The sequence below is a fragment of the Ornithodoros turicata genome, chromosome 4 (assembly GCF_037126465.1).
Source record: "Ornithodoros turicata isolate Travis chromosome 4, ASM3712646v1, whole genome shotgun sequence".
Taxonomy (NCBI): Eukaryota; Metazoa; Arthropoda; class Arachnida; order Ixodida; family Argasidae; genus Ornithodoros; species Ornithodoros turicata.
The window spans coordinates 28,766,799-28,792,477 of NC_088204.1; the positions used below are offsets into that span (position 1 = coordinate 28,766,799).

At 46.6% G+C, this 25,679-nt stretch overlaps 1 protein-coding gene across 2 annotated transcripts in view; it reads right to left on the reverse strand.

The window, feature by feature from the left end:
• Positions 1–2,419: 2,419 nt before the first annotated feature.
• The window catches only part of LOC135392888 (uncharacterized), a 61,450-nt gene continuing 38,190 nt past the window's right edge, over positions 2,420–25,679 (reverse strand). For both annotated transcript variants that reach the window (XR_010422283.1, XM_064623556.1), the window contains exons 2-6: positions 23,604–23,668; positions 23,337–23,435; positions 22,766–22,879; positions 19,966–20,076; positions 2,420–2,584 (exon numbers count right to left, since the gene is read on the reverse strand). Coding sequence is in view for 1 of the 2 variants with exons in the window: in XM_064623556.1 (XP_064479626.1) it covers positions 2,507–2,584; positions 19,966–20,076; positions 22,766–22,879; positions 23,337–23,435; positions 23,604–23,668 (467 nt within the window). In the remaining variant the exon portion in view is untranslated. The remainder of the gene's footprint in view (positions 2,585–19,965; positions 20,077–22,765; positions 22,880–23,336; positions 23,436–23,603; positions 23,669–25,679) is intronic.

Genomic DNA, 25,679 nt, shown 5'->3' on the forward strand with positions numbered 1-25,679 from the left:
CCCGCCTCCGTGTGTTTGCAGAGGGCGTGTGAAGCAATGCGTTTAGCAGAATTCCTAAATATGTAGTGCTTTTTCGTTATCTCCTTCGGTTCGAAAATGTTTCAGGATGTGACAGGACCATTGGACATGTATACATCACATGCAAGATTTTCTCAGTCTTCAAATGCGGATCGACGAGAAGATCTTATAATGCGGAGGGGATGGGCTTAGGATGGATACGTCCCGAGTCCAGGTATGCGCTTTATAAAGAATCGACGATATAAAGAGCTGTGCGATGGACCACATTCTCCTTCCTATCATGTAGTGTGCTTCATTAGCTTAAATTCTTGGTTTGCTCGAGTACACTGTGGAAGCGCCGTGTTTAGCAGGAACAGCAATGAAGTATGTTTTACACGACGGAGACCTGGGAATAATCATTGACAGATGAACGACAAGGATGGCACACAGATTAGGGCCATCTTAGTAGCATCAGCAATACATTAAGTGTGCTCCTGGAAGTCATCGGGCCCTTTGAGGTTCGTGATATGTCGGCCTACGTCACGTTAGTACTTCCTTCATTCTGGGCAGGAAGCGATATTGCTTACACGTGAACTAACTAGCGAAAATTTAAGCCTAACACCTCTGTCCTGGTTTGCTATTGCCGTAGACCACAGATACTTACAGACTTCTAGCAAAGGCGCGGGAGTAATCGGCATACACCTTACGTGATCAACCAACCAGTCAAGCTTACACACGCTACATTACCCGACATATATCTCATCCCTTCGGGTACACGAAACAATCTTGTTCATCCTCCGCATCTGGTCGAGCCCCTCTTTGTTTTTAAGTCTACATCCTCTCGACTTCCACCCTATTTTCATATGCGGTGCCGATGACGGGACTTCGCCACCCCACCGTGCACACGTATCTCCGTAGAAGAAGCCACACCAACTGAAGTGGCTTGTTAACTTACTCTGCACGTACAGATTGAGGGCCTTTGTGACTTACCATTACATAATTTAACCTCTTATTCGACACAGAGATCTTGCACGAACCTCAGAAATAGTAAAGCAGCGTTAGATCCGATGACTGCTTACTCCGATAAAGTGATCAGCGATAGTGATAAAGTGATAACTGTGAGAGACTTCCCCGAGCTGAAATGTCCTTGGGTCACCGTGTACATTTCTAGTGGTTCCTAGGCCACGTAGTCCCATGTGAACACGACCGTTCTGAAACTACGTGAAGACGAGCCCAGATACTGATCCGATTAATGACATTTCCATTACACCCTCTCTCCGCCAACTAAACATCTACCGCTTCTGTCCTGTACCACAAGGCTCTTGTAGAGGATGCTATCACAGCTAAGGCCTTTGTGCGATCCATTAGTCCGTCGGCGGCCCATGATCTGCGTTGACGTACATCGTGGAGGGAAGAATCGATGTTCCATACGCTGCGCTTGAATGTAGTGCGAACTCCGCTGCGTTTGTTTAAAATGGAGCAATTAGATGCGCCAATATGTCACACCTGCAATGCAGAATCTGATACGCTTCACCTGCCAACTACCCATCAATCAAATGCCACCCTGCCGCACTTCCTCACCGCCTCGTTGATCTCTCATCCGTCTCTCTATCGACATTACTTGCCCCTGCCAAATAGAGTGGGGTGACTGCAGCTGCGTACTCAGGTACCCAAACGAACAGAACTTCTTGTACAAGCTAGGCAAGCTTGGCAAGAAGAAGGAAGAGCATTGAAGAGTAAGGGAGGCAGCGTCAACAGTGATTACGCATCGGACTAGTATTCTTACAGCGGTAGCTGTTAACGGGAACATCTCGGGAAACCGCTGTGGGAAACACTCAGTTCCGGTTTCTGTTATGAAAAATAAGTTAAAATAATCTAAAGCTAACAAAAGCAGTTCAGTGCGGTGTCACAGAAAGTGTCCCTTTTTCGGCTTTTCCTGTCCCGCTTTTGTCCTTTTTTTGTAATATTTTGGTCTCGCTAATCACTTTTTCACAGTCCAGGAGGCAGTGCTCGTCACTCTAAAGAAGTTGCGCATATGTCAGCAATAAAAGTGTCAACATCCACACATAACGGCTACCGCTGAAATTCGTGTTACACAGTCGTAACTGTCCTGTAATTTTGGAGCGGAAGTGCAAGCAGAGTCTTGTGTGGTTAACCTTTATTTGTTCCATTATAGTAGACATATTCCCACCATCGCCCCACACACTTGAGGTGCACGAAGGATACCAACTCAGGCTTTCCTTTCTTTTGTCCTAATAAACATAAACCCCCTCCCCCCATTGATTCATGAAACAACAAACTCTAGAGCACCGAAAAAGCACACTGGTTGACTGTATGACTTTTCCATACGCGGACTAAATCACATAAATGAATGAAAATATGAAAATATGGTGGAAAAATTGATGACAAAGTGCTCCCTGCGACCCTTTCACTAAGGTCTTTATTGAATGACTCAACACTGCACTAGTCGAATGACGGCATCCAGAGAAGTGTTCTTGGCCAGATGAAGCTATTGACAGACTCCGTTGCTGCACTTCCCCCTGTAATACGACCCAGGGTTGTATGACCGATTTATGGAACTTCGGGCCTAAAACAGAATAAGGAGATAAAATTAACTGCTGCATTGTCAAATGTTGTGTTACGACGGGCACATCATGAGCAAGTGTTTTGTCTTCACATTATTCATTCGCCCCTCTGATGCTTGGTTTAAAGCAGAGGTTCTCAACCATTTTATGCTTCCCAAGGCAACGCAGGTGCGCTAGTATATGTCTAAAATTGGGCTAACTTGAGACATTACAGATACTGATAAATTTAGACGTCTAGAGGCTGTCCATAACGCTATACGTTATTCAGACATCTAAGAAGGGATGGTCTACGAGACATGGCCGAGATATTTCGCAGTAGACGTCTACTGTTATGCGCCTAAAAGCATGTCACATGGTGGCCACATTTAGACTTGCGTCACAAATTTCTACAATCTTTTTCACAGGAGCTATGACATAGCGTTGCCTCTGTGATCTGCGAAAAATTATCAAAGTAGTTTGTTTTTGCTGCTGTCACGACAGAGCGACTACAAACCATGTGCCTAGCAACCATGAGGTTCAGCGTGATTAAATTCAATTTTTATTTGCAGTGAGCCCATGTAGAACCTAGTCTGAATAAAGTTAAAGATCGTTACACGCAGGCTAAAGAAAAATACGACTTCGTGAGAGGGCTGCAATGAGACAAAAAGAGGTGCCATAGGTGCGAAGAAACCCTCGGCACGCCAGTTTGGAAACGTCGTCGGCGGTGTGGAAATCACCTTCGACGGCCCATATGTCTAAATTGCAGCAGAGGGCGCAGCCAGCGCAACGGTCCGTGTTCAAACTACATCTACGCACGCCACGCCGTTTTCGCCTGGAACGCCATCACAGGGGTGGCATCCAATGTAAACAACGAGATTTGGCTGAGGCAGACCACACTTAGGGACGACACAAACATGTAAGCCTCATACGCCCGGAAACCAACGAAGCTGACAGACTGGTGTAGTGGTAGCATATCTGACCGGAAATCAGAAGACCCAGGTTCGATTCCTGGCGTCAGCGCCTCTTTTCCCTGAGTTGTTGCATTCGTTGCATCCAATGTATTTCTCCGTAGACGAAAGCGTGCTGGGCGAACGCAATGCATCCTGGACAGATCCTGGTCGCACGTCACACCAAACGTCAAGGCACACGTGACCTTAAAGATGGCGGCGGATGACCGGCGGCCAAACCGTTTGTAAACAATGCAGTTGTTGTTTCTGCGCAACGTTTTGAATGTTTTGTCAATGTCGATCACGTTAATTATTTTGTATCCGATAATTTCCCAGTAAGACGCACAGTTTTGCACACAAGACCTCGTACTGTTGGCTTCCAAAGATGCGGTGACGACCGCGCGTTAAGACTCACTGAGCCGATGCGACGTACTTAACCTTAAACTAAGGAGAAATGGGCCACCACGTTGTGGTGGCCGCATAGTTCACGCTGCCAAAATACGTTCATATCTTGGCGTTATGACGACATGGCGTTGTTCTATGACGTGCGACGAGTACAAGATGGAAGTTTTGCCAAAAGCACCTGCTTGAGTGTAGTTACAGCAACAGCGGGATTCTATCATGCTGCGCACGGCACCTTATTCTGCAGCGCCGCCGCCGCCAGATGTGCTGACACTGCAACCTGGCGGACTTGCATAACGGTACATCGATTTCGAAACTCAGTGAAACCGATTAATTTCCTGCAAAAATGAGAAAAAAAACCCGTTCTTCATATTTTCCACTAAAAAGAGCTGTCTGACCTAGTTCGCAGTGTGATGCGTGAAGTGGCGAAACTCGACTCCTTACTGTAGCTGTGCTGGCGCCTGCGAAAGAGTCTCCTAGGACTCTACGCTGTAAGGTGATAAGACATATCGGCCAGGGGCTCTAAATGATCTAAAGGGTAAGGGAGGGTGATCTTTCACATTGTTGCCGTACAGGTGGTCATCTGGATGCTCCCCGAATGGCATACGAAGCGTATATGGCGTATATTGCGCATCTTGCCCATCCAGGCGCCGCGAAACGCCGCCAAGGGGATGAAACTCGCGAGTTCACTTGCGGACTAAAGTGAGGCGCTGCGAGCTTTTCACGTCATGAAACGTCATGGAACGTCAGAATTCTTACGTCGAAGCGCGAGTTCTCAACCGTCACGAGCCCATTGGCTCCTGAGGCCGCTCCCCCGGTATGCGAGCGCTCATTGGTTGGTTTGAAATTATGAACTTTCCTTGGCGCGCTCAAGCGGGCGACCCGGCGACACCGTGTCGGCGGTGCCGGAGCAACCGAGCAGCTCTCCGCAAAGTTTCGAAATGTGTTGGATGCAGCAGGGACGCAAGCAAAGCATCTATGCCGGTACCGCTTTGGGTGGTTTTTAGTGTCCTTCCCTAGCATGTTGTCGATACAGACTCTGAAAAGCTCGATGCCTCATGGATACTTCTGTAAGTCAATTCAGTGATAGATAAGTGGAAGGCAGGCGTGCTTCGCTTGCTTTGGTGCGACAACGATTCAAGAAGGACACGAATACTGCGTTTTTCCGCTACCCACTCGATGACAGGTAAGTCACTTCCTGCTCCATTCTGCCGCTTAGCATAGCATAGCGCCACACCTGTGGCATACGCAGCATTTTGTCAGGTATAATTTTTGGTTTTCACTTTTCTGATCCCTATTTTTCTTGTTCAGGTATAAGCACTCAACCGATATCTGCTTCAGAATAGCATCTGCATGGATACAGTAGAATGGATAAGCCACTCAGAGTGATTGGAGCATCATCTTTCGGCATAGCAGCTGCTCAAGTTCCTTTGTGGCGGGTCAACCAGGCGCCTACAGAAGCAGCAAAGGGATATGGACATGTTCTCTGTCATGCCGGATCTCTGAATGTGTGTGCCTATGCAGCCAATATACTGTTGTTCTACTGTGAAATCTTCCACGTGAGGCATCAGTGAATGCAAAGTTGCTTCGGCATATCATTCGAACTTGAGAAACAATGTTCATATCATGTTCGTGTTTTGCAGAGCTACAGCAGGCTGCAGTTTGTGATTTGGAAATATCTATCTCGAAAAATCAAGCAGTTCGTGTAACAGAAACAGTTGTTATTTATTTCACTCGACGCGAACGAAAATCCAGAACCGCCAAAGCGAGCGAGAGGGTAGAGAACAGATGAGAGAGGGAAAGGCACCGCCAGCGTCACAGGTCACCCAGGGAGACAGAAAAATGCAAAGCAAAAAAGCTACTCAACCGTCGTCCAACGATTGGCCCAACGCTAGAGGTCACGTGAGTTTTTCCCGACAATAGAAATATACTACACGTTCAACCCCCTGACGCCGCTACGCCATGTGTCGGAGGTCGCCGCCGCCTCCACACGTGCTAGGGTAGCAGGCCGCCACCGCCAAAAAAATCTGCCTTGCGCGTAGCTCTAGTTCAGATTACTTCGCTCGCGTTCGGTTGTTTGATGGGAGCTCACGCTACAGAAGTGTTTCGAAGTTCCCAGCGTCGCCCATATTTTGTTTTGCAATCTTTGGGTCAATGACGCAGTTCCAGCATCCTGTCCTAGTGCAATGAACGATTGCGTTAAAGGTCAGATATGCCGATTTTGAAGTGCTGCAGAACTGAGCGATACTCGCGCTGTGTATTCATTAGCGAACACTGAATATGTGTGTGAAATATCTTGGTCCAAGTGTTTGTAGTTTTTAGAATAAAATTTATTTTAGTTTCCTAGCACGCCCGTCAGATCGTCGCTAACCCTGCGCACGGGCGCACCGACGTCACTGCTCTAGTTTTATCTGTCTTTGGCATGGCATGGACTCTTGGCTTGGCCGCTTCTTTGGTTTCGTTCTCTGTGCATCGCACATTAGCAAACACCTGCCGGAACAGCTGCATTAGTGGTTATTGCTAAACAAAGAAACAAAGCATGTACACATTTCTTTGGCACGACGTCGTTTGGAAAGCGCACTTTCTTGTGCTGACCTTTGCTTTCATGAGCTGAAGAGATATGATATGATATGCCACGGCGAAGTTGTCAAGAATGCAATCGTACTGCGCTGTTAGAACAATTCATCGGAGAATTCAAGTGTTACCTATCATAAGTTGCCAAAGGACCAAGCAGTGTGAAGTTCTTGGCTGACAGTGACTGATTGCCGTGCGGACTGGTTTCACTCCAAGGATTTCGTCCTGGAATGTTATTATAGTTTACGCACGAAATCGTCTCAAGTGAGATGCCTGACACACGAATTTTGAATGTGCGCGGAGGATCAAGGCAAAAAACAGGAGCAAAGGGTATGTCGAGGTTCAAGTTAATGTTTATGGAGAAATATAGCACCTAAAGCGGAACAGATATAAAATTAGGGAGTTTCATGAATCGATTGTGGAGCTGTCCGCTGCGCTTCCTCTGATATAGCCACAATGAATAACACAACACTATTGATAATCTAACTTGTGAATTACCACAGGTGCATGCTGAAGACGGAAATGAAGCAGGGTCTGACTTGCATTGCTGACACTTTTTTTGCTGAATTTGCAGAAATTGCTGACACGTCACTTGCAGTCTAGCTGCCACCAACTGGTATGACAATGTGATGTTATAATTTGAGTATTCACCTATATTTCACTTTTCATGGGCGCTCTCATGGAAACATCTTGGCATCGCTCTTAAATTTGCCATCAACGTTACATCTGCTTTCAGGGTGGAAAACAACGGTTGTCATTCCGATTAACTGCTATCTCCCAGTTCAAGCACTTTTGCTGTCCAGACACAGGTTCCTGTGGATGGGGTGGTACAAGCCTCACTGTCTTATATGCAGTAGAACGTCGACTTATGAACAGCGAATGTTTCTCGAAAAAAAAAGGGGAATTCATAAACCGAGGTCTTAAATAACTAGAAGAATACAGTTGGTTTCTCCACGAAGTGTTAATAAAGCGAGGAGATTCGCAGATCGAACGTTCATAAAACGAGGGTTGACTCTAGAAGGTACGTTACATTAGTTCAGTTAATTTGCCTTTTGCACATTTTGGTTACTGTTAGCTGGATTAGTGTTAGAGCTACAATCCTTTCTGACACGCAGAGGCTGATGTCGTCTCTGATAACGTTTTAGAATTTTCATTGTGATGAACGACCATTGAGGAAGGTGCCTCTATTATTTGTGAACGTTTCATTGAAGAGTAGCCCAGAATTCATGTTAGCATTTTGTACTGTTATTAATTCACTGTCTGTATTCTGAGAGCTAAAAAAAATGGAAACTATTTAGCTGTCACAGCTTCACACTGGAGAGTGATACTGGACTGGCACGTAAGCTAAAATGCCTGCATTCTACAATACTTGTGTTCCACTTGGTGCATTACTGTAGTGGGCAATGTCGCATTCATTACATTTTTCGCGGGTCTACTGCACAAATACTGTGTACATATCGCATACATGTTTTTCACTAGGCAAAAGTACCTGAACAGTGCTGTGTAGTCTTTTTAGATGATTTTCTAGCATAGTACGTAGTACCTAGAAGAGCACTGTGCAAGTATTCGGCGATAGAGATTAGCAACAGAAAGAAGATAGGTGAGAGCATCTAAATTTTAATGAGTTGAGACTTTCGTGCGGAAGATTGCACTTCTTCCCCCCCCCCCCCCATATCTAACATGAAGTTATAAAATTCCAGGATTTAGAAGACATGTTGTAAGGTAGCGAGCGAGAGTTGGTTCAAGCATAAAAATAAAAATACAAACATGTATAAAAAAATGAAAAGGCGGTACGCCTCGCGGACAGGGTGGAACCGCGTTTATTTAGCTTCGTGCAGTAGAGCGAATGAATCCGCGCGCCAAGCAACTTAAACAGATGAGCCTGATGATGACGATGACGAGCTACCTGCAGGAGACCGGTCAGTTTCTCCCTCACAGCTTCCCCCGTCCGAGGAAGGAGGCATCCTGGCGCCGGAAGAAGCGGTCAACGGGGGAACGTAAGCCTTCAAACGCGAGACATGCACGGTTTCGGTAGACCGGCGCCGCCGGTCCGTGGGAGGATCTTCGGGTTCCACAATATAGGAGACATCGGAGAGCCCACGAAGAACGGTATAAGGACCAGAATAATGTCGGATGAACTTCTCAGCAAGTCCGGGCGTCCGGCGAGGCACCCAGAGCCAAACACGATCACCAGTAGCGTGAATGACGGATCGACGTGGCTCATCATACCGAGATTTGGCAGTAGCCTGGGTTGCAAATCTCCGGTACCGAGTGACCTGGCGACAGTGCCAGCCAGTGTGAGGTTGTCTTCTGTGTCGGGGACGTAGGGGAAGAGGGTGTGGATCGTAGAGGACGGGTCACGTGCAAACACCAGACCAGACGATCCGGACTAATGCTCGTAGTCGATTGTACAGCGGAATTGTAGGCAAACGTCACGAATGGCAGTAGGCAGTCCCAGTTAGCGTGGTCAGCCGAGACGAAGAACGACAGGAAATCCGCCAGAGTGTGGTAGAAGCGCTCTGTGAAGCATTTCGTTTGTGGATGGTAGCCCGACGATGGCGTGTATGTCACTGAACAGGCAGAGAGGTTGTCTTGGACTAGATTCGCGAGAAATGGACGACCGCGGTCACTCACGAGGTATCGAGGGGCGCCATGACGGAGTAAAATATTGTGGATGAAGAAATCGGCTGTTTCTTCAGATGATCCAGTGGGAAGCGCGGCAGTCTCAACGTAACGAGTTAAACGGTCTATGGCCACGATGACCTAGCAGTTCTGTCGCGCATGCAGTGATCGGAAGAGGACCGAATAGATCAGTACTGACTCGCTCAAAGGGGGCTTCAGTAGGGGCAAGGGGTGCAGCAAACCCGCATGTGGGGGAGGGGAAGGCTTCCGTTGCTGGCAGGGTCGGCACTCGGTAACGTACTTCAAGACCGATGAGTATAACCGTGGCCAAAAGTATCTCTGCCGAAACCGTTCATATGTCTTGAAGAATCCAAGCTGTCCCGACGTCGGATCGTCGTGCAGGGCATGAAGAACTTACAACGGGTAGGAGTCAGTTTCAAACAGGCAAGGGATGAGTTGACACTGTAGCACTGTCAGTTTCAAACAGACAAGGGATGAGTTGACACTGTAGCACTGTTTCCCTGAATGTTGCCCGTGAACGCCTTTTGTGCCAAATACTGACCTCGCCACCATGGTTATTCATGTACGCGTATTATGCTACAGTGTCTTGTCAACTCAGCCCTTGTCTGTTTCATACTGATGGAGTCGTACACTCTTTCTATTTTTATTATATGTGTTCGTATTTTTTATGTTTGTACCAACCCTCACTCTCTGCCTTACAACATGCCTTATATATTCCGGAATTTTGTAACTTGATGTTAGACCTGAAGGAGTGCAGCCTTCTACACGAAAGTCTCATCTCATTAAAATTTAGATGCTCTCAATCTTCTTTATGTTGTGCGAAATCATAAAGTAAATATGACTATTCATTTCGTGTCATTATTTTTTTTTTCTGCAGTCGTGAGCAACCCTGAGGACATATGCAAGAAAGAAAGCCTCTTTGGGATGACAAACCCTCATCATCTGATGAGGATTCAGTGCTTGATGAATGGTTCATGTTCTGAGGCACATGGAAGCTTGAACCAATAACTCATAAAAAACAGAAGAAGCCAGTGAGTGCTAGCACCAGGTGTTCAAAATGGACCTTCCTGCTACGAGCCACGGATGCTATATTTCAGGCACTCATTGACTTTTCGTGAATTGCTTGTTGACTTTGTCACAACGTGGAGCTCGGAATAGCTCTGTTACCTATCTGTTAAATTACCTTAGTTGTCCGTGCGCCATAAAACCCCGAATCATCATCACCTATCTGTTAATGTTGCAGCTTGTGTTGTGTTTTTCTGTTTGTGTGCTCCAGCCTCAGCACAGTTACTTTCGATCAGGTTAGGCACATTTCATTCAGACATGGCAAACAGGAAGCGGTGTTTTTCAACACAACTTTGCAGTGGCCTTCCTGCACTAGTGCTGCGGCCATTAAGCGTGAATGGAAAGCCACAAATTATATTCACTGTACTTTTAGTCTGTGCTAAGTAATGCTGAAGGGCACTCCTTAGAAGGGCATTAGCCAAGTCCAAAGGCAATGTCTTAATTAACTTTCGTTAATTAACTTTTTAATTATAAAAGCTACGAAGTTGTCCCCATGAGAACATCTGTTGCTTTCGGTCATCTGACATCGTAGCCGTTCTCAGAAAAAAAATCCGTTCGATAGATCGCCCGCAAAAAATTCGTGAAGGAACGCCATTTTTTTTTCTTTATTTTGTTCATTGCACATCTTTGGAGACGCGTATTTCCTTCATCCCTAACGTGAGAGGGGGAAGAGCACAGTGCCGCCTCATGCGTGGAAGATGAGCTTTAACTTGCGGGAACAAAACAAGAGGAAATGTATCGGGTGACTCTATCGGAACTAGCCTTATCTTGGGTCGCATTTTCTGTTTCCTTTTAATATTTTTCCAGGACGCGAGAGGCAATAGTGTGCTCTTTCTCCCTCTCACATTGGGGGTGAAGGAAAGACGCGTCTTCTAAGAAGCGCAATGAACAAAATAACGAAAAAAATGGTTTTCCTTCACGAATTTTTTGCGGGTGATCTATTGAACGGATTTTTGTTCTGAAAACGGCTACGATATCAGGTGACCGAAGGAACAGATGTTCTCATTGGGACAACTTCGTAGCTTTTATAATTAAAAAGTTAATTAAGACATTGCCTTAGGACTTTGCTAATGCCCTCCTAAGGAGTGCCCTTCAGCATATGCTATATTGCAATTAATTTCATCTTGGAAAAAGTGTTAGATACATATTTTTAAATATGTTCGCAGTTAGCTGGGACACCCTGTATAGGGTGTACGTACAGTGCAATCAACAGATACTATTCAGAAATTTGTGTTTCCTACTGTGCTGAAATGGGACAGTTTGTATCTGAGACCCACAGTGAAACGCAGACAGCCAAAGACAAACTTTGATGCCTTCAGGAAACCTGGCAATACCTTGTAGGGACTCTGGATGCTCCCCAAAGTTCCAAGACACAGAGATCAAGGCTGCGTTTAAACAGCAACTGGTTATAGAAATCCAAGACAGATGCATGTGTAAGCAGTCAGAGATAGATTCTCTCACAGGGGACGCAGGGGCACACTCAGGATGATACTACAGGTGCCTGTGAAATAGAATGAGGAGAGGGGGAAGATATACAACCCTTTCCTTTCTTGTCTTCGATTCGATTGTATTCGATTGGTTAAATTGTGACTTGTTTAGCAGCATGTGTGTGTATATTCCAGAGTCTGCTAATACATATATCAGCTGAGAGCTAGCAGTTGTGTTATAGGTGTCTCCTCCTGCCCTTGGTTGCTTGTGTTTCACTATGGCCATGTTTGCTATTGCAAAAAAAAAAAAAAACACCATAGAAAAACATGAAAAGAGCAAACCTGAAAAGATGCCTGGTCTAGTGCTCACACGGAGGCATTTTCTCTTTTGGAGCTTTGATTGTCCAGCCTATTATTGGAGCTTGATGTGATTAACCTGTCGAGATATTTTAAGTCTGCTGATCCTGTACAGTTCGTTTGTTATGTTTGTTCGTTATCTGCGTTTGGATAGTTGGTAAGTACATTCCTTGTTGACATTTATATTTGCACCATGTCCCAATATTGCTGATTGACGGAAAATGTAAATAGATTTATTTGCTTGCCAATACACAAGTGGCGTCTTTTCAGATGGGATATCCCTGTTAAGACATAAAAGTTGTACTCTTAAACGGCACAATGATGGTAGAGTCTAGCATTGTTTTTTGCCGCTTCACATATACTACTATTCTTCTGCTACTATTATGCTACTATTCTACTAACTGTTCACTGTTATTCGTGTGCACATGTATGAGTAGGAAGGTACAGCATGTGCATAAAAAATAATTTCTTATGTAGCCACATATATAGTTCAGAAGATGAGATGATGCACTACATAATAGATGTCTAAGCATATATACTTCAAGCATACTTCATGTGCACTGGTTATGCTAAAGCATAACTTCCATGAAGACTCGAGTTACCCTGTAAGACTGGCCTTTGCGAATAATTTCGTAACGTGTCTCTAACTGTAAAGGTAGGAGGCAGTCGAGAATATGCTGCAGACATTGGTTGTATCTTACAAAGTGCTTATCATGTTCTACATGATAAATATTAAATACGAAGCGATGTGTGCAATAATTCCTGCCAACAGAGTTAATTCAGAGGCTGACCAGATGCCATGACGACACTCACATAAATTGCCTCTATCCCTTTTACACACCATGGTCTGAGTTGTGAGTTGAATAGCACTCTACAGAAGGATAAGGTGCACCCGCTGACTTGATTTCTTGGACCTATGCTATGCCCTAACTCTTCAGAACCCCGAAACAACATTTCTATGTGGCAATATGTGCTTTGGTATTTCGTTTGCGTTTGCATGGTGTGCAACCACATGGCTTTTGGAGCTTTCGTGTGGATGTTTTTGTGCTCATTAAAAACAAAATCCAGATGTGAGACATGAAGTGCAGTAGTTTTTAGCATGCTACACGACACAGAATGACGTGGGAGTGTGTGATCCACAGAAGGCTTCTGTAAAATGCACAGAACCCCACAAAAGCTTAAAATCTCATTGGTATTCACGTGGCTTGTCTTTCCACAATACCGTCAAAGGTGTTACACATCGATAAATCGTACATAAAACTTGTCCCGTAGCATTATGCGGTTTCTCGTATACGCTGTTTTCCTGCAAAAATTAAACGTCGGCATTTCATTGCTAAAACGGCTGCCGAAACGTCAGTCAATTTCCTAAGACACTTGTCCCTACACTGAGCAAGTGCTGTATAGGGGCGAACGCAGACACGAGTTGATACAAATCGTTCGAGCCCACAAAACACAAACGACGAATTCCAGTCACAACATCGCACAGAGCTTGGTTCACAAATGAGTTCGCAGTTGTTGCACTGTTTACTCATCGCGGAACCAGCGGACCACGGCTGTCCGCCACCTCCAAGCACAAATACGTGAAGCCACGAAAAGCCGTAGCTGGAATCCACTGACAAGAACGAAGGCGCGTACACGTCACAGTGGACGATCACTTGGACACAGATGGGAAGAAACAACGGTCATCTGCTTCTCAAAGAGTGAAAGAACAGCGCAGGAATGGTGTGACTAATGCACGGTTACGTCGGTCGAGCAGAGAAAGGAAGAAGTACTTCTATCGACGTTCGGCGGGAGCCAGACTTTTTCAAATTTCGATAGTCGTTTTTATGATTCCACCTTTGTTTTCAAGTGAGATATTTCATAACTGTGTACACTTCGCGTAAATGATTGTGGGAATACCGCAAGCTTGAAATCCATTTGGTTCCGAAGTCCCGCTGTTAAACAATGCGTACGTTGAGCAGTTCTTTCGTTTCATAGCTGGCTGTGTAACACCGCAGGCGTGATGTTGGCGCGGGTACTCTTGGTTTCATGCCTTTATTATTTTTATAGGTGCTTGCAGCCTCATGGATTGGAGGTGACGAAAGGACGCCTGCCCTGTGAGCCATGTGTTGGCACTGCAGTTTAGCTGCAGCTGCGATCACATCTCAGGTAAACGAATACTGTTACCTTTTCAGATCTGACTGTGCTGTTGTTCAATATCCCTGGGTTTCTATGTGCTCGCTAATCTGACGCTAGTGTGAGCCTCTTGTAAATAATTTGTCGCTAAATAGCATCAGTTACAGTTGGAGTGTCTGAACTGCATCGCATTTATATCACTGATGCTATGTCAGTGCACGCTGTCAGGATTCTTATTTTTCAAATTCCGTAACACAATTTCCTTTTTTAGCGTGTACGCATTTTCCTTTACAGAGTAGGATGTGTCCCGTCACTGTCTCTTTAGTAACCTCGACTTCAGACCACCCCACACGTGTGTAAAGTACTGGTTGCCTTTGGAGTAACCAAGATCAGGGCATGGACCTGAAGACACAGGCATTGCTTTCAGCTACCAGTGACACAAGTATGGGGATTTGTGTACATGCATGTTACTATCTCCTTTGGAAGAGTACCTAGATTTGTTGGTATGTTATAGTGCAAAAAGGGCTCACGATGTCCGGTAACTTGTCCACAAGTTTGCAACTCTAGTCAGTGTTTACCCGGTATGTTAATAGAAATAAACCTTGTACCAACACCCATGCTGCCTTTGCGAATTGTATAGACATAATCTGCGAGAACCACACATACCTGCATGTGCATGTGAGGGACATATACCTGGATGAACCATTACATGGGCCACTTCGTGCCAAAATTTTGGTATAAATTGCATTTTTTTTTATAAATTAGGTATTTTTCGTGCTGTCCATTCTTTCAAACGGCCGCCGCCACTCCAGGGGTGCTCACACACACACAAAGATGTTCGTAGAACTATACGTCTTGCTTGCTCGCTGGGCACATCTGTAGAGTCCATTTAGTGATTCTAGGAACGTCACATCCTAGGTGCATCACAGTTCTTGCGGGGCTTTTGAGCGGTAAGTATGCGAGTATATTCGGCATGGAAGAGGTATTCGATTCGATTCGCAATTCGAATACCGAAATTCGTGTTCAGTTCAGAATTCGAATCGAAAAGAAAAGTATTCGCTTCGATATTCCAAAAATTCGAATATTCGCACCAGCAATGGGAGCGCAGTGCGAGCGACTGTCTCCGCGCTGCTTTGCGTTCGCACTGCAGTATCCAAACCGAAAAGTTCTCGATAAATACGTCGGTGTCCGTTTATCGATGTGAGTTCTCACGCGGCCATATCGCGTCGAACACGTCGTTACTCTCTTGGCTGTACGAGCACGTCCCACGCTAACACGGAAGCACCGTGCGAGAAGTGGGATCAAACAAGGCAATCACAGACTATTCGCGTTTTCGACGACCTGTAGGCGTCGCCCCGACCATTCAAAATGGCGGACGTATCCAGGTTGGTTGTCCGACCGAGCTTGTGAACGATATTGAAGTTTCTGGAGTGCACTGTAGATTCCCAGTGTTTCAGTGAAGGCGAACGGATATGAGACGCCAATCACATACCGCTTGTGGGCTTGTGTGAGAAGTCGAACGACAGGGCTACAGCCGTCGCTTACTGCCTGCGAACTTCTGGCGTGTTTGGCCATCCCCACTTCTTGAAGGTAGCATTCACGTTTACTTCCAGCGGGACCCATATAGAAAACAGGATGTGTTCGTGTACAGCAGGGAATTCCGGAAAATGCAAGCATACTGCACCTGTCCTCCTGCTTTGCTACAGGTAAGGTTGTGTTTTGAATACAAGACGTCACGAAGTACTGATGTGCACGAAGTCGACTTGCCACATATTTTGATTTTAACGAAGTTTTATATGGCCCGATATCGGCAAACAGGCGTTAAGGAAACTACTGGGACTTGCTGCATGCAACTACCCGCTAATTGTGAGATGATGCTAACCATTATAGCGCGGGTCGTAGTATTCACTGCGATGTTCTCGCACGTTATCAAAGGTTTTAGGGCACCTCCAAAGAGCGAACAGACGCACCTGTTCGTTTGTTGTAACACAAGTGACAGTCACTCAGTTTTAGAGCTAGTACATGCTCTCTGTGTAGGAATGGCATTGGCTCACTTCAGGAAGTGAGTTGTAGAGATCTTGAGTGCGCCTGGTCGAAGAAGGATGCACAGCAGATGTACGACGCAGTGCCTCTGCAAGACTTCTGTCACGTGAAGCCAGGAAAGACACATGTGATAGAGCCCTAGAAGGTGACGGTAATAGCTAAGTTGCGACGGTCTTGCCCAGAATCTGCCATCGAAAAGCACAGGTATGCTGTCTTCACGTTGGAGCGTTGCACGAAGTTATAAATTTTCCCTTCACTCGCACAAGAAAACGAGTGAGAACTGCTACAAGGGTGTCAGGATTGCAAGCTAACAGCGAAAAAGTATTCGGTATGCCAATTAATGCAACTGTGACAAGTATTTGGTCACTGCCTGTAACACAGGGATTTAGTATAACCATGCAACATACTTTTAACAGTAATGCGTACTTTGACATTTATCTCTTGCAGAGGAAACCAACCCACCACCTCTTCTCTCTCTTCTACGGCTCAATAAGGAGAATCTGAGGAACCAGGATTGTCGACTGTTTGTGCCATGGTTGCGGAACATCTATGGTTCTACTGATGCAGTAGCTAGGGTTGAAGAAGCAACACGAAGGCAGCATGAGGCTGGGGAGTGGCATGACTATCGACGTGGCCTGGTCACCGCTAGTGTTGCGCACCGGTGCTTCACAAAGCCCTCAACGCTGTTGAAGTCAGCAAGACCAGTGAACTTAAATCCACTGAATGCAGCAATTTTGCGAACAAGTAATGTATGCACAGCACCCATGCGAGCTGGAGTCACCAACGACGCAACTGCCAAGAAAGCCTACGTCCAACGTTTGATATCAAGGGGACACACCGTGGTGATCCAAGATGTGGGGCTTTTTGTATCCCAGAGTTTGCCCATCATTCGCTGCAGCCCCGACAGTGTTGTGAGGTATTGTTGTGAGTGCTGTGAGGGAAAGCAAACACTGCTAGCAGTGTAATGCCCAGTGGAACTGAAAAACTCATTTGCGAATCTCGAGAAGAAAACCTTGAAGGTTGTTTCACGCAAGTAAATGTGCAGATGGATGTAACAGGTGTGCATGTCACAGATTTCTTTTTGTGGACCGAAGCCAGCTCAGTTCTCGTTTCAGTCCCTTATGATAAAGAAAAATTCGAACAGGTTTGTGAAAAAATACAGGCCGTGTACGAGGAATACGTTTTCTCAGAGTTACTGTCACTTGTATAAGGGTCTGCCTCCTTCTCCTGCCTCTGTCTCCGAGCCTACAGTATCTTCAGGGTAATAAATTGTGACTGTGTTAACGACTGTCAAGTTTGATGGGTTTCATTCTAACCAGTTGTACTTCCGTACACCACGCCGTGTGCCTTTCAGGCAAACAGTGCAACGCAGCAAACACAGACTTGTTTATTACATACCTGTCATACCTTACAGCATAATTGTGTATTTACATTCCCATGGGCTTCACATCATGTATGGCCGCAGTATATTCAATGCAGAAAAATATGTACAATAGGTACAAGGCGTTCTTCTTCTCAACTTCAACTTCTCATCGGCCAAAACAGAAGGTGAAAGGTTCATCACACCAGCAACAATTACCATTATGTCGTCCAAGAGTGGAACAAGGCTCCACAACACTTTTGTAGTCAGTATTCAAAAAGTCTTCATACGTTGAATTACGCGCTCTGCGTGCACTCTTGCACAAGCAATTTTCTGTGTTCGGACTGCGTCCGCTTTCGACAGTTGTTTCTGTTTACCTTTGAAGGGCGACCTCACAAGTCCGATGACAGCTCATCAATGAGAAATCCCCGGTCCACCATTATTTCGTCTATGCCTGGTAGCAACTGCTCTAAGATGCCAGATGCCGCAAATATTGCGTTATCCGATGATCTGCCACCGTAGCATTTGCTCACATTAGCGATGATACCTCCTGGGGTTAGGCTTATCAGGTACTTACATGTGAACCCTATCTTATAATACGAGTACACCCGTAATGCGCATTTTAAGCACTTTGGCTGGGAGACTTTGGCTGGCGGAATTTCCGTGCAATCTAGTACCAAACACGAAACGGACTTTCTGATACCTTGCGAAGTGCACTGGCATATTGCTTAGGACTAGTTCTTTCGATGGCATGGTCACAACAGAGGAAAGTATTTTTGACACAATTGGGGACTGTCGATGGAATTATTTCGCTTACCGTTGACGCTGAACAGTCAAACAGGTGGCTTAAGAAGTGGAGCGGCAGGTTATGCTTGAGCTTCAGCAATGTTAGTACCACTCTTTCTCTACCAGAAAGTCGATGCTTTGCTGTTTCGGGCTGAATTTCAACATCTGCTGTAACAATTCCTCTGAGGAGGTCAAGAGAGGGCAGTCCCGTGAAACTGTTTACATTTTTCTCATTTAGCATATCGAGAAATTTCCAGCCGAAGCCTCCAGATGAAACAGTCACAGCTTTGTTCTCAAACATGGGGAAGTCAGAATGCTCAACAGTCTCACCAATCAACCTTGTGACTTCCTCTTCTCCAGCAGGGTCTGCATCACATTGGTCATTAGCAGACTCTTCCGCGGACTCGCAGTCTTCACATGGAACCTGAGGGGAATTAACATGTTCAGGAAGTTAACCGGCCGATATCGATGTTAATAATATTGGTATTATTCTTCAAAAGCAGTCCAGCGGAAGACACGCAAGCAGAAGCATGACCACTCACGGTTAGCTGTGTAGCACTTCTTCTGTTGCTTCTGTCCTACCGCATGATACGCAGTGCTTCAAGCTGTGCTGCCTTCTCAGCATTGTGCACACTGCATACGGGCAGCTTTTGTGAAGGTATCGCTGTTGATTTCAAGCGACGACGTTTGCACTTCACACCTACAATGAGTTACACGTTGTTACAAACAAGCATTTCATGCTGTTCGTACGCACCTGGGAAAAAGCAGTCGTCTGCTTTAAAGTGCTGAGAACACACCAACATCTTTGAAGTTACGGGCATCCCGATCTTTAGTCGCTGAATCCATCTCTTCCGGCGATTTGTCAAAGTCGGCGGCGTCCGACTGGTCTTCTTCTCATGAGGAAAAACGTGGAAGGACAGGCTACCGTGCTTTCGACGCGCGGAACCGCACTGCGGCACCGAGCAAACATCATTTGATTTGCTTTGTTTCTTTCTTTCCGTAGCGCCTTCGTCCATGATTTAGAGCACTCAGCACAGCCACCCGCGAGACACACCTTTACCGCTTTACACGTCCCAAGAAGTGACTCCTCTGCTGCCTGACTCTGAGCCGTAACAGTAATGCGATACAAAGGGCGGCGCGAGCACGCGAACCTGGATCGGATAGTTCAACTTTCTCCAGCTGCGTGGCGTCGGTTTCCCTGAAAATGCGAATACGCAGCCTGCACATGCCATGCTGCACACTGGATGCCCGCAGGTCGCCAAAGAGTCTCCGGCCGCTCGGCGATCGGACTTGCCCGTATCAAGGGGCGCTCAATGGTTGGCCTTGTCCGAGTAACATTTTGTTTGATTTCCAGAAAGGGCATTCCGGCATGCTCTCATCATGCGTCTTCTCCTCTCTGTCGTTACATCAAATTGCGCAGAAGCTGCTCCACTAATTGGCGTCGTATTTTCGGCGTTATTGTCGGTGGTCAAAGAGGAGTGCAACAGCATTTCCGTTTCTAAAGGTTATGAAGGCAAGCAAATGTCTTTATTGCGGCTTGAAGGTTGTTTCCTGCTCTATCTTAATTACTGCGATATTGGTGCCTCATTTAATTACATTCTACCGTTGGTATTTAATATCCAATTTTAAGTAGATTGGCTATCTTGTACGTGCGTAATCTCGGCGTAGTGTGTGTGTATACGTACCCAACATCCGACTCCATCTGGAAGATGTCCGTAATGCAGTCTACCCTTCTTGTATGGTCCACATCCGTACATACACGATTTTGGCAGAATCCTGTTTCCTCTATGCCCGTACTGCGTTGCAAAACAAATGGAGTTCATGTTAATTATCACAACGTTAGTCCAGTTACGGCAGTACAAGTATCTGTTCAGTGGGGATGTGCGGCAGCAGTGATACACCGTTATTTGGCACGTTTACTGCGTCTGCTCCCGAACGCATGTCATCAATTTCCGGTGACGTTTTTTTTTTTTCAATGACATTACGTCTTGGACAGTTCTGAAAGGCAGGCTATTATTCTTCTAATTGATAGGCTCAGATTTATGCTCATGTGGAGGCCCCGGTCTGAAACAGGAAGAGAGCTCCCTCAAGAGGTACTATTGTGATCTGTGTGAGAGGGAACATGAGAGCGCACGGCAGATAGCCTACTTCCGAATTGGTGCGACACTGTGTGGCGCCACATGGAAGCAAATGACGGGAATATTGCTGTTTTATCTGTAGCCGGTGTAGCGGACGCTGGACAACGACAAGGATGCCACACGCATGGAGCACCCGCTTCTCAGTTCCACCGGCGCGGCCACGGAGGTAGGCGACCGTCATCGCGTCTCCGTGGCATACCATCATCGCCGTTCGGGGCTCATGTAGAGGAACTCCACCTCCTCTACATTTAGTGACCCGGACGAAGAACATCACGTCCGGAGCAATTCGGCCCTTCACCATCCCAAATTTGTGACGACACCATCGAGCAGCACTACCTCCGGCACACGCGCACTTCACAGATTGAGACGCCTTCACTCCTGCCGCATCTCGGCACTCTTCACCGCACCCAACGCTTCTCACTGCCGGCTGCGACACTCGAGCCTTGCGCTCACCTGCCGGTCGCGGCAACCGACGCCACGGCACGCTTCAGCCCGTCTCGGCATCTCACCACGGCTCGCATAGCCTCGCCTCACTCACTTCACCTGGGACTCTCGAGCTTGGGCTCCCGTGCCGGTCGCGGCACCCCAGGACCACGACTCCGAGCGCCTCACACTCTCTCGCTCGTCTCTACATGACGGGTCGTTGTTCCCGTCCTCACCATCTCTGACATGCCGCCAACGTGCGCCGTGCCATGCACCTGTTCGACCATGCACGTCTACCACGGTCGCCCTCAACTGCAGCTTTTCCCAGGCGCGTTACCTGGACTCCAGCTCTTGGGATGCGTCCGCAACGCATCTGACGGCAGGGGGACCCGTGTAGCGGACGCTGGATAACGATAAGGATGGCTGGCCACGCGCATGGAGCACTCGCTTCTCAGTTCCACCGGCGCGGCCATGGAGGTCGGCCACCGTCATCGCCTCTCCGTGGCATACCATCATCGCCGGTCGGCGCTCATGTAGAGGAACTCCACCTCTTCTACAGCCGGCACCCCCGCATCATCATGATCCTTTTCGCCCACTCATAGGTGATAACGAATACCTTTGTTGTTGTTGTTGTTTTTCAAGTGCCACGGGTCCCAATAGTGTGCGCATCAGTAGGTAACTTCCATTCAGAATGGAATAGGAATGGAATACTGTAGCCGAAAAACAAGTGGTTCAAATGCATGTCCATGAGCGAATGAAACCAGCAGAGGAGCTTTCATTGAAAAGCTGCAAAGCTGTCGACATCGAAGGATTGCTGCTCTTTACAGAGACTAAACATTATCCAAGCACATCGCGACGATCGAATCTCCGTCAGTCCGTGATACCAGGCAGCAACAGCGCCCTCTCCCATTATAGTTTCTTGAAAGCATTGTTCGTGATAAACGACCGCTAGACTGCCAACCCAGTACTGTGCACAACCACACGCTTAGAGCAGAGCTTCACGGCAGAGCAGGGTGAAGTCTAACAACTGCACAGAATGATACAAGTTATCACTTGTGATTAGTGGAATACTCGGGGAATGGACTTTTTTATTCCAATTAACATAATTACATCAGTGTCACGAAAAGGCGTACTTCTCCTATGATTGGATAATCAGGGTGCAGAACAATATGTCATTAAGAGTGCCATAATCACACACCGTCGAAGCGTTGCCGGCGAGGGAGATGTGCTGTGAATGATCAGTGCCGATTGGAGGTGAACGTTACATGGTGCCATTCTTCCACATTGCATTCCCAAATTCCTTCCTCCCCACCCCTGGGTGGAATTCCCCACCTGTTCAGAACCCTCTGTCTGGAGGAAAGAAATATCGAGAAGGGGGATATATTTATTAGAACAAAGAAGAAGAAAAAAGGAGGGAGGAAAGGTCAGCCAAACGACATGTTGGCTTGCTAGGTGGGCTGTCTGCAGGAGAAATATATTTTGTGAAAACTAAAGGTTGACAAAGGTGCCTGGGAGGAAGACTAAATCAGCTGGTAGAGGGTACCATGACTATCTCTGGCGCAATTTATAGCAATTTTATAGCATGAGAACCTCTCCCTTATGCTGTTCAGGATTTATCCGACATATTGGACATTGCATTCCTTCCAGTATATCAAGTAAGACATCTTTCAGATTATACTAAAGTGTTGGCGAATTTTGAGTGCAAAACCGTGCACCACAGATGATGCTCCGCACAATAACGCAAGGGGAGAGAAAAAAGGGGAGAAAGTCTGACAACGTGGACGGCCAAAAGGGACACAACCGGGTCAGCGTAGTGTTATGCAGGATGATATGATAATGTTACACAAATAAACAGATCTACAGAATGCTGCCTTTGGGGTTATATACGATAAGATTGAGCTTATTAGCTTATTTATGAACTTACAGCCGTGATATTCTTGTCGCCACACATCTTCACCAAGAACGAGTCGACTCGTGACGCATTTTTGCAAGTGCCTTCGCTGCATTTCCCGGAAAACTTTGCACCATCCTGTGTGCCCTAGATTTTACGACAGAAGCAAATGATTTGAGTAGAACTTCTGGCAAATATAGCTATGCAATGTCACTTATTGAGAGATTATTCTGTACCTAAATCCATCGTGTCTTTTTCTAAGTCCACACAGATTTAAAAAAAATACTATTAGAACTGCACACATCTCGTTTTCGCAGATGGGCTCTACGGCCATGCGGACTTGCTGCATCAGGGGGTATGCAAGTATTAGAGACTAGCTAAAATTAATTAATAAACTGCTTAACCATATGTTTTCTGGGAAATGCGATATGTATAATCCACCTGCGAAGAAGAAACTATGCAGCGCTGATATTTTTTGTGTGTGTTTGTATCTAAAAAAATGTGTTGAATAAAAAAAGGCATTATGCTGATTAATTTATTGTGATTCTCATGCGGGAGGGCATACGAATATCAAAGTAAACATATTCACTTGTTCTTTACTTACTGCACAGTTATATTGTGGCGACAAGTACCCGTAGTAACGGAAGAATCCTTGGTCACGGCAAATATAAATGCATGATTCCACATCCGCTCTATTGGAGTCCTGGATAGTTTACAGAATACATCGTTGCAGAATACTCGTTGCAGAATGCATAGCTCAGTATCTACGCCAACGACCTGTAATTGCTCAACCGCGCAAGTTTAATTGAAAGTCACTTCGAACATACTTTAGTTCCGGTCACATTACTTTGTAGTTGCGTATGTTACTTACATACTCGAAAGGCAATTCTGGACAGGTACGTCTGAGTATTCGCTCAGGTGCTGCGAAAGTTGCCCCTGAAATTAAAATGCGACTAGATCAGTCATCTACATGCATATAAACCATGGCGCACGAAGACAATTTAATAACAAAGAAAAGCAGGTTCTGTTGACAATTGCCGTCGAAGCGTCTATTGTAAGGGCCAATTCTCACTTGGCGACGCCCGACGCGACGTCGTGAGCGGGCGGCGGAAATAGACGCGCATTTCCGGCGTTGGTAGAGGAGAGACTTTTGAGCCAACAAAATTGCCAAGCCGAAAGGCTTTACGACGTCTGCGAGAGCTGCGAGAACCATATACTGGCAACCAATTAGGTGACCCAGAAACGTCGCGCCTCCAGAGTTTTCGTCTGCTTTGGACACCGGAATGCCACCGTGGTGGGAACACCCGGGCGGCGGAAATGCGCCTCTACATCAGCTGCGGGCTCACGACGTCGCGTCGGGCGTCGCCAAGTGGGAATTGGCCCTAAAGCGCCAACCGCATGAGGCGTTTCTCCAGCGCTTATCCTGACGCGGCGTTTGGCGAGCGGCAGCCAGGGCGTCGTCGAAGAATAGAAACGCGACGCTCCCCTGGAAGTCCAAGGCGAAGAGATAATTCAGGGTCGGGCTACGGAAGAGGCGGGGACGACGCGCGCAAGTGGCCAATCAGGGATTAGCGTCGCGATAGGTCTATTAGGTCGCGCCAGTTTTCGGGAGCCCCCACAGATGGCGGTACGCAGAATCGCTCAGACTGCTGTTCGGCCACGGTATTCGGCAGAAGAACATCAGTTTGTAGCCGATATTAAAAACGCAATTCTTGTGTGAGCGTCCAATATACAAAACACAAGGAGAAGTGTGCAACAGCTTGATGAAGATGTCACCCGCGATGCTGAGTTCACACGTCTAAATACACGGAGCGGGGTACCTTGTGAATAGCGGGACCGAGATTCACAGCAAATATGGCTTCGTGAGTGCGCATTGCTGCAGTATCTTCTTCTTATACAGTAGCGTGCTATCACTCAAAAGTATGAAATGGTGTGCGCGTGGAAGAGACATTGCGAAACGAAGGACATTGGAAGGCTGGCGCAATGCGATACACGCAGCGCCATCATGGACATTTCTTCCTCATTCCAAAGACAAAGATCAACGATGTGCCTTGTGAATTTGTAGGTCGGAAGGAAGAGAGAAGATGTACGTTTGGTGCTGTAAAATGATTCAGTTGATTACAGTTATTGAAGCAACCCGTTGCAACGCAACAGTGTTGTAATGCGCCACAAACATTTTAGGAACCGCATTGAAAGAGTGGTATTCGTTTTAGCCGTAGCTATACACTATAAAGGCTAGTTCATATTGCTGCGTTGACGGCACCGTATAACGTCTTGCGTGTACCGTTCCATCCAGGAGGATGTTCTGTTGCAATGATTCGCTGTCAGCGGACGTAAAGACGGAATCCCATAGCCTCGATTTGAGCAGCAGCAGCAGAGCAACAGCAGCGGAGCCGCAGAGCTGCAGCGACACGAGCGGTCCCATAGCACTGGGCGAAAGCAGCAGCTCTGCCGAGCTGCAGAAATTCCCCACTGCTCCCGTATCCGAATTTTTGGTTGCTGTGCTGCCCCGTTGCTCTGCAGCCTGAACAGCCGGTCTTGCAAGCCAATCAGGAGGTTGGTTGGTATTGTTCTCGTTCGACGCCGTTTAGGGTTAGCATGGCGGTGAGCGACGGCAAAAGGTTTGTGTCTGGTTGTTCTGTAATTTGTTTCTGAAGAAGTTTGGAGCGAGTGCTCAATCATCGGGACTGCGTGAAGTGTGCTTTCAAGACATAATTCAGTTCATAAAGTTCAATAAAGTGTTCGACCGAACCTACGTGATACGTATATGTTGTGTACCAGAGTTGTAGCTAACATGTTCGCTTGTTTTCTGGAAAGTACCTGACAACCTGATAACGTACAAGCAAATTACTTTCACGTCCATGCTGTCTGAAAACCATACCGACCACATTTCTTGTGAGGGTCGACGACTTGCGAGCTAGGTTGTTGTAAATGAAACTGACCCTTG